Genomic DNA, 9165 nt, shown 5'->3' on the forward strand with positions numbered 1-9165 from the left:
GGGAGGCTGAGGCAGGAGGATGGTTGCAAGTCTGAGACCAGCCTTGGTTACAAAGTGAGCCCAAGGCCAGTCTGAACTACATAGCGAGACCCTGTCTCAAAAAAGCAAAAAAAAGGTGTGTGTGTCTTAATTCCCACCTCTGTTGGGAGGGAACAAATTACATGAACACCTGTAGAAAGGTAGATAGATGTCATTGAAATCTACTTTTTCTGCTTGTGATTTATGCTAATGTACACTTTTTTTTTTCAAGTCAAGGTCTCACTTTGTAGTCCAGGTTGGCCTTGAACTTATTATGTAGCCCAGGCTGGCCTCAAACTCACAGTGACTCTCCTGCCTCAGCCTCCCAAAGTGCTGGGATTACATGTGTGTGCCACCATGCCCGGCCTGATGTTTTCCTTTAGGTTCTACTGTATTCATTTTTTTTTTCAGTGTTTTTGTAACCCATTACATTTCCTTCCCAAACCACAAGTGGGATTCTTCCATAGGACAGCAGTGTTCTAATCTTCACCCTGACCTGGCCCACCCCACACAAAAGAGCATGGGTGAAGGACTGCAGGGGGGCCCTGTGTGCTCCGGTTAGACTCCCAACTGGCTGCCCTTCAGCCTCCCTCTGCTGTCCCCACAGGGGTGCTCCTACTACAAGTCATAGACAGCTTGGCCAGGACGCAGGGGGACACTCAGTCCTCACATGACCAGAAGCCCTGGGCTAGGGTCCTGCACCAGCCAGACCCCTGGATTCAGGGCCATGCTGAGCTCCGCCATCTGCCCATGGCTTTGGCCTCTCTGGGCCTCCTCTCCTCTCCCGAGAGATACTGCAGTTTGGCATCCTGCCTGGCAGCAGGCAGAGGTAGAGGGACAGCACTGCTCCTCCTCATTCTCTGGTCAGGGTGAGGAGAAGCTGCCCAGAGCTGGCTCCTCTGAGCTTCTCCTCCTCTGATCTTAGACAGGTTTGCCCCCAGGCCCTGCGTGGGGGTAGAAAAGCAAGGTCATGGTCACTGGGGTGGACAGCCACGTTAGTGGGTCTTGACCACGCTGTCTGAATAAGCAGGAGTAGATCAGCGTGCAGCAGAGTTAATGGCAACCTCATCTCTTATCAGTTGTGTGTGTGGCTGTCACCCGACCTTGATGTGCCATGACTCTTTCCCTTCTGTCCTCCCAGGATGGCGGGAAGCAGCTCCTGGAGGGCGTGTCGGACAACAAGACCCTCTTGGAGTTTGACTTGCGCTTGTCAGATATCACCCAGGAGTGCGAGTACCTCATCGGCCAGGCCCTCCACACCAACAGGGAAGCTGCCCGCCAGCAGGCCTTGAACCCTGGCCACTTCGTGTTACCTGTCACTGCCAGTGGCCCTGGGAAATCTGTGGCATAAGGTGCAACTGGGGCCAGGCAGTGACCAGAGACCAGGGGTCACCACTCCAGCCCTGTCCCTCATTCCCTGCCCTTCCCACACACCCTGCTGCTAAAGGTCACTCCAGTCCAGAGGGAGGGAAAGAGGGACTCGAACATCCTCCGAAGGAGCAACTGAGGATTGAAGGCATAAAGACACAAGGCAAGGAGGTTCCCGGTAAGGGAGAAAAGGTATTAAGTGGAGACCCTGCTGTGGGGCCCACAAAGTGGTGTCATTAGATCCCTGAAAAAGATGACTTCTTCCAGGAATTAGGCAGATGGACTCCCATGCGTGCTGCCCATGTAGATGACTCTCCTCCATCTCCCCACCCCCGGCTACTGATGGGATCCTTGACCTTCACGCATGTGCACACACGCATGCATACACAAGCACATACACACACACACACACACACACACACACACTGTAGCTACAGTACAATGATGCCGGAATCTTCCTGTTACACTTACTCCTGAAGATGTCACCTCCCCACTGCTCGACTCTGCTTTATGTGACCCAGTTTTACAGGCCACACCATCAATCCCCACTTTTCACCTGGGAAGGGGACCCTGGGATACAGGAAGGCAGCTGTCAGTGGTGGCTGCTGGGAGAACCTGGTGACACTCTTGCTGGAGGGGTAAGAAATGCCACACCAGAGGGGAGGTCGGTGAGTCATCGCAACTTTATTATCCACCAGTTAGATTTGTACAATCTTTGCACTTGGAAATCCAGGACAGAAAGGCCACAGTGTGATGCACCCAATTGCTCCTCCCGGCCAGGCCCAGCCCGCCTGACAGCCCTTGTCCCCAGACATGGGGAGCCTTCCAGGTGCCCTGCATGAGTCCCTGTCACTCTGCAGCTGCTCAGCTTGGCCACAACTACAGGAATCACATCAGCCAGGATGCCCAAGGGGCTGATGCTCAGGCCTAGGTCCCCAAGGGCTGGGTCATGAATTTCAACCATATCCCAGCGGCACCCACTCTCCAGGGACCCCTTCCAACAAGCAGCCGCTGAGCAGAGCACCACAGGGGCTTGAGCGGGGTAACGCACATGTGCCTGTCTGGGTGGCCTTGAATCCTTCATGCCTGACACCCTCAAACGGTTTCAGAGTGCAAACGTGTAGGTGGGAGGGTGTGTGTGTGTGGCCACCGCTGCTAGCAGAGGTTCTAATTAGAGAAACAAGAACATTCAGTGTAAAGTTTAATTTTAGAGATTAATTAATTTTCTGGTTTTCATTTTCCCTGGCAATCAATAAAAGCTACCAAGAAAATAGACCAAAGAATCAGTTTCTCTCTAAGTCTGTGCGTATGTGCGAGGCGAGGCTGACTGGGTGAGCACACCTAGCAGAAATGATTGATACACGTGAAATAATAACGGGGACCCGCTGCACCTCCTGAGAGGGGTGTTCCCACTGCCAGGCCCCGAGGAGCACAGACTCAGGGTCCCGATGGGTTTGTGAGCTGGCAGGCAGGTGGGCAGCTGTGCCTTTCTGCCCCAACTACTCCCTCTCTGGCCTCTCCTCCCTCACCCATCTCTGTGCACCTTGATGATCCATGGGCCAGAGTGCCCCCCACAGTCTGCCCCCATCCTCGTTCCCCTGAGGAGAGCAGGAGATAGAGGCGATATTGCATAGCTGGAGGCCACACCTCCGTGCAGGTGTGGGTCTAGCCAGAAAGGGGGAGGACGGGCAGGAAAGTGGCCAGGAGAGGCCAACAGCAGAGCTCTGATGGCAGCAGAGAAGCAAGAAGCATCTGGGGCACAATGCCTGGGTGCCCGAGATGTGAACCTGGTTCCCAGGCCCTAAGTGTGCTGGGAAAGGAGCCGGGCAGCTGGGAAGGCGAAGGGCTGTACAAAGACATGCACACCAAGCACACCGGGGCAGGTGGCGGGAAGCACGGGGGAGAAACGTCAGAATGGAGCTCTGGGGAACAGGGCCAACGCCCCCAGGCAGTGGCAGGGTGCCCCTCTGAAGACCCTGGGACACACGACAGGGCTTCTGCTCAGGGCATAAATGGAGATGAAGTTTGGCAGAGTTGGATAATTCCTGCCACTGGAATCAAGTGTCCCTCCAGTTTGGGCCAGTGACCAGTTCCTCAGCCCACAGAGGCAAGGGTGAGGGGCGAGACTGCGCTACTCCTCCCCAGAGGTCTGGGGAGGTAAGGGCTCCCCTTCAGAGATCCTGCCCCTCCACCCTCCACTGCCCTCTGTGCCCCAGGGCCCACCTGTCATCAGGTGCATCTCTTGTGTCACTCACCCTGGCCGGCTTTCACACCAGCCGCCGAGGTGGCATCAGAACCCACCCGAACTCAGGGAGGAGGCTACAGAGTTTCCAGAAAGGGCTGAAGGGCCCTGTCCCAGGAGGATAGAAGAGAGTGACGTGGTGCCATGAGCACAATCCCTCAGGACCTGCTCCTGGGGCCCAGTGACAAACAACAGTGCAGGAAGAGGGTGAGAGGAAGCCCCGAGCTCTGGGGCCAACGCCAAGAAGAGAACGGCCACATTGCCACGGTGTGGGGACTGTGCTGGGGCTGCCACCTGGCTCTGAACGCGTCAGCTGGATAGCAGCTACCCCTGCTGTTCCCAGCAAAGGTCCCAAGGGTCAGTAAAGTCCCAGGTGCCCCTCCTGTATCTGCACACCACCCTGCTGCCCAGGGAGACACACCCTCCCGAGGCGGCTCAGCCCAGGTCCCCCACTCCCCGCATAGTTGCCACTAACAGTCAGGCCGGTGGGAGGCTGCACGGGAAATCTCTGGTGTGTGCGGAGAGGGGGGTGAGCCTTCATGAACTGTGGGAGTGGTGGAGGAGTCATTCTGCCTGCAGTTGGGGTTCTGGGGAGCCACGCCTTCTCATGCTCTGTCCCTGTGTCCAGGCTAGGTCGCTCTTGGCCCCATGGGGGTCTCTCCAGAACCCTTCTGTTCTATTCCTTCCACACCTGGCCTGGGTGACCCCCACACTCCCCTGCTCCACGCGGGACACACAGTTCGGCAAGGGGCGCGTGGACCCATCCAGGGGCCCCTCACAGTGAGGTCTCCACGCAGGAGCCGTGGCGATGCAGTGGCCGGTGGCTGTGGCCCAGGCACCCCTCCTGCCGGTGCACAATGAGGACCGGGAAGTAGAGCGCATCATGGTAGGGCGGCGGCGGCCCAGCCTCCTCCTCATCGTCGTCCTCATCGTCCCCCATGCTGGCCTGGCTGGACAGACGGGTCTGCTCTGTGGGGCAGCTGGCCTCATTGACGCTGCCACTCCGACTGCGCCACAGGCAGCTGCGCCGTGAGCCATAGAGGCGGCCGAGGGAAAAGCGGCTGCCCGCGCCCCCCACACCCCCGCCGGGCCCCGGTGCTGCGCGCGGGCTGGCACAGATGCTGAGCGCGCTGCGCGAGAAAATGGAGGAGCTGCTGGCGGCGCGCTGGCACTGCTCGCAGCTGCGACGCAGCGGGGCCGCGCCAGGGCCACCCACGCCACCATAGCGACAGGAGGGTGCGAAGCCCCGGGCATGCGCACTGCGGCCCGCCAGGTCCATGAGCACCGCCTCGGAGTAGCTGGGCACCAGCTGCTGGTTGGAGCGTATGTGCCACTCGAGCTCCGTGCTGTCCACCGTGTCCACGCGCGGCAGACGGTGCGCCAGTGGGGGCAGCAGCTCGTCGCCGGGGCTCAGGCCCCCAGCAGAGCCCGGGCCCTCGAGGCCAAAGAGCTTCTCCACGTGGTAGTGCGCGTAGGCCGTGCGGTACTCGGACAGCACGCGCAGTGGCCACGACAGTGTGAGCAGCGCTGCGGCCCAGAAGGCCGACGAGCACGCATACCAGGGCGGCCGTGCCGGGTCCGGAAAGGCCACCATGAACTCCCGGAAGTCCACGTTCTTCAGGTGCATACCCTCACGCGCCTCCATGTAGTCGTCCAGGCCCTCATTCTCCGCGAAGAAGCGTGCGCGCTGGCACAGGTACGCGTTCTCCGCCTCCACGCTGGCGAAGCTGAAGCACTTGGTAAATCGCAGCCGCGTGGCGGGCGCACCCTCCAGCCCCACCAGCGCCTTGGACACGTCCCGGACGCCGCAACGGGCATAGTCAAACTCGGCCTCGGCCACGTGCGTGTTGACGCGCTCGTGGTAGACCTGCAGGTGAGGAAGCTGCAGTCTCGGACCACCCCCCCACCAACCCCCTCATGCTGCGTTTCCTAATCATATGCCCCTGCGCCTGTCCCACTCTGGGTACCTGCTGGAGCCCCACAAGACATCACCATGTGCTTTACAACTGGGACCCGAGGCTTAACCAGTGCGTTAAAAACGAGATGGGACGGGAACCCAGTCCTCCCTGTGCCCCCTGGGGCCGAATCTTGGCCACAAACCCGCACTCTGGCTGGCCTGACCCTTGGCCACATCTGCCTGTGCTGTCCCACTGCTTCTCAGCCATCACAGGCCCCCCAGCTTCTGCCCTCTGACCTGTGTGTTTACAAGAGGATGCTGGCTCCAAGGGAGCCCTCCTCTCCAGTCTCCTGTCAAGGCCTTGGCTGCCTGCACAGTCAATGACAATGCCTACCACCTCTGGCAACCTCTCCTCCTCCAAGATCCAGACGGTCTAATCCTGGCAGTGCTGATGGCTCTGGGGCTCCCTGTAAGGCCCCCCACATCCATCTACTCAGAGAGCCTGGGATGGGGTTCCAGGATCTCAGTTTGAGTCTAGCACTGCTGCTCAGTAAATACAGGCTGTGGGCAAGTCTCTGAGACTAAGAGAAAGGGAACCAGATGGCCACTGCCTCACCCAACAGGTGTGCATGTGCTGTGAGAAGCCACCTGGGAAGCCATCTGCAGACTTTCAGTCCTAAACAGTCTACACTGGGAGCCCTCACCTCCACATACTAGCAGTTTGACTTTGGGCGAGTACTTAACCTCTCTGTGCTTCAGTTTTCTTATCTGTAAAATGGGGACAGTGCCTATCTCATAGAGCTGTTATCAGGATTAAATAAATGACGGCACACATGTGAAGTCCTGACAGAATGGCCCTGGCTGTGTCTGCTGCTGTGAGCTTATCACTGACCTCCTACCCCCCACCAGGTTCTTTCTCATCTTTCGTGGCTGCTCACCTGGGTGGTGGTATAAGCATCTCCATTGCGGTACCTGGTGACCTGGCGGGTGCGGCGGACGTAGTGGTAGCTAATGGCCTTCCACCAGATGCAGGGCGTGGCCTGCTGCATGCGGCCCACACGCTCCCGCACGCTGCTCACATCCACGCGGTGCTGCAGCTCATGGCGGGCCTGGCAGTGCCAACACTCCACCAGGTAGACAGCATACAGCATGAGCAGGAAGGCCAGGGGAATGTAGACGTAGCCATTGGAGCAGGGGCTGTCGTGGTACATGAGGCTGTTGCCCTGGTAGGCGCTGCTGAAGGTGAGGCGGGTCACTGTGGTGACGTGGCACCAGGCCACTGCCCCCAGGCAGCCGTACATGAGCAGCGACAGCAGGAGGCACTTCCAGTGGGACTCACGGCAGAGGGACTTGGTGAAAGAGGGCTGGATGGGTCGCTGCTGCTCAGATGGGCAGGGAGGGGCCAGGATGAGCAGGAGGTGAGACAAAGAAATGGATGCAGGATGGAGAGGCAGAGGCAGAGACAGAGGCAGAGATAGGGGAAAAAACATAAGACAAACATGAGAGACAGAGACCAGAAATAAACACAGAAGTGAGTGACCCAGAGGGCATCATGAGGTCAGAAAAAGGGATCAGAAAGCCAATACAGGAAAGCGCAGAGAGAGAGAGACACCCCAAGGGGCAGAGAAGAATGAGAGCCAGGGATGGAGGCCCAGGAAGCAAAGACACAGAGGGGCAGGATGGCACCCAGAGATAGTCCAAAGACAGATGCAAAGACCACAGTGAAATGGGAAAAAGTGTGGATGGGGGGGAAGGGAGGACAGACAGACAGGCATCAGCAAAGGTAGGTCCCCAGCCCAGACCCCCTCCAGGTGTTCAAGGAAACAGGGGAGGGACACCCTGAGATCACCTGGCCCTTAACAGGTGAGGCCCTGATTTCTGGCAGGTACTTTTAATCCCTGTCCTGGGAGCCACTCCCCCTTTGATCCACCCACCTCCCTAACACTCACACAGCCCCCCAATACTTTCTCTGGAGGAGGAAGAAGCCTGCCCCAGCTCAGTCACACATTCCAGAGCCCCGTCCTCCCTCAAGTCTTCTTGCTGGACCCTAACATCCTTTTCCAAATTCTAAAACAGGAGGGAGGGGCTGGGGTTCCCAAGCAGAAGGCAACTGGGGAGAGAGGATCCAAAAAGGCAGAGACATGTGCCTGGGGACAAGATGGGGATGGGGACAGGGAAGGGAGCAGGAGGAATGTATTTGAAGTCCAGCCATTTGTCACAAGGTCTCTGGTCCTCTCCTAGGGCCTGTCTCCTCAAGTGCTCTGCACGGTGAGTTGTTTAGAGTTGTTTACCGTCTGGCAGGGCCCATGCCTCACTCCCTGCATCCTGGGTGCCACTCATAGTGGTGCCACACATAGTGCTGCCACCCAGCAGCCAGGAGAAATGAGAGTTGAGTTTGATTTCTAAGGGTAGCCTAAGTCTCCAATACATGTACACAGCCTCCTGCTGGGACCCCGATTTGTTCCTTCAGTTCCTCAGCCTGGCCAGGAGGCCAGCTAGGGGAGCGGAGAAGGTGGAAAGGCAAACACAGACACAGGCAGAGGCCTTGAATTTAGCACCCACAGGGAGCTGGAACTGGAAGGGGCATCTCAAGCCTACCTGGCATGGGGACACAGGCGCCCTGCGGGAGCCCTGGCCCCAAGAGGCCCTGCCTGCAGGCCCCCCTGGTTACCGGCTGTGCAGCATGTATGTGTGCAGGATGCAGGGTCGGGGGGTTGCTGGTACTTTCCTCCTTTCTTTGTCTCCAGTTTCAGAATAGGAATAAGCTTAGCACCCACACTTAAAGGCTCTTGGGTTTAAAACCCCTAGGGGGAGTGCTGGAAGAAAGGGTGCACCTCCCAAGCTCCCAGCGACCCCGGGGATGGGGGTTCTGGCCTTTCCACACACCGACCCGTAGGCCCCCAACCCAGGTGACACCACCGCCTCCCAAGTCCCCTCCCATCTCTGCAGCCCCCCACCCCGCGTCCTCGCGCCGGGACAGGTGAGCCGAGCCCTTCCAGCGCGAGCCTAGGGGTCTGCGAGGCCCCGCCCACGCCCCTCCCCTGCCCGGGACCCCCCCGGCCCCGCCCCCGCGCCCCCCGCCCCGCCCCGCGGACAGCCGGGCCGCAGGTGGGGGAGGCGCAGACTGCGGCTGCGGCGCTTGGCCCGGGCGCGAGTGCCGAGATGGGGGTTCCGGGGCGCGCTGCGGCCGCTCTCACCTCCTCTCGGGCGGGGCCCTCGTCCGCCGCCAGGGGCTCCTCCGGGACCCCGGGCCCGCCGCCGCCGCCGCCGCCGCCCGCGCTCTCTCCCGCGGCGGACCCGGGCGGGGACATGGCGCAGAGGGGGCGCGTGGTGCTCAGGACCTCCCGGGGGGCGGCCAGGCGCCGGGGGCATCCTGCGCTGGCTCGGGGAGGGGGCGGCGGGGGCGGGGCCCGCTCTGCTCCCCACCCCCCGCCGGGGGGAGGGGGGACGGGGAATGCGCGGGGGGCGGGGGCAGGGGTGGGGGGCGGGCTGGAGGGGCCGGGCTGGGGGGGCCGGGGCCGGGGGCGGTGTCACCTTGAGGCCCTCCGGGCGCCGCTCCGCCTCCCGCCCGCTCCCGCCGCCGCCTTTTGTCTGAGCCGAGCTGGAGCCAGCGCGCCCCCCCCTTCCTCCCGGCGCCGCC

The 9165-nt window shown here is 60.3% G+C and overlaps 2 protein-coding genes across 2 annotated transcripts in view; one reads left to right on the forward strand and one right to left on the reverse strand.

The window, feature by feature from the left end:
- Tcte1 (t-complex-associated-testis-expressed 1) overlaps window positions 1-2657 on the forward strand; it is a 13099-nt gene extending 10442 nt beyond the window's left edge. Inside the window, exon 5 of the mRNA XM_003473630.4 lies at window positions 1160-2657. Coding sequence (XP_003473678.2) covers window positions 1160-1369 — 210 coding nt within the window. The 3' untranslated portion in view covers window positions 1370-2657. The remainder of the gene's footprint in view (window positions 1-1159) is intronic.
- On the reverse strand, window positions 2052-8958 carry Tmem151b (transmembrane protein 151B). Its single transcript, XM_063238796.1, has 3 exons — window positions 8723-8958; window positions 6464-6904; window positions 2052-5495 (listed from the first exon to the last, which is right to left on the reverse strand). Exons 1-3 carry the CDS (start codon window positions 8834-8836, stop codon window positions 4404-4406), a joined length of 1647 nt encoding a protein of 548 aa, XP_063094866.1. The 5' UTR covers window positions 8837-8958; the 3' UTR covers window positions 2052-4403.
- Window positions 8959-9165: the final 207 nt, after the last annotated feature.

Source organism: Cavia porcellus, unplaced genomic scaffold, assembly GCF_034190915.1.
Source record: "Cavia porcellus strain 051 isolate PalLab524CR breed Dunkin Hartley unplaced genomic scaffold, mCavPor4.1 scaffold_28, whole genome shotgun sequence".
Lineage (NCBI taxonomy): Eukaryota > Metazoa > Chordata > Mammalia > Rodentia > Caviidae > Cavia > Cavia porcellus.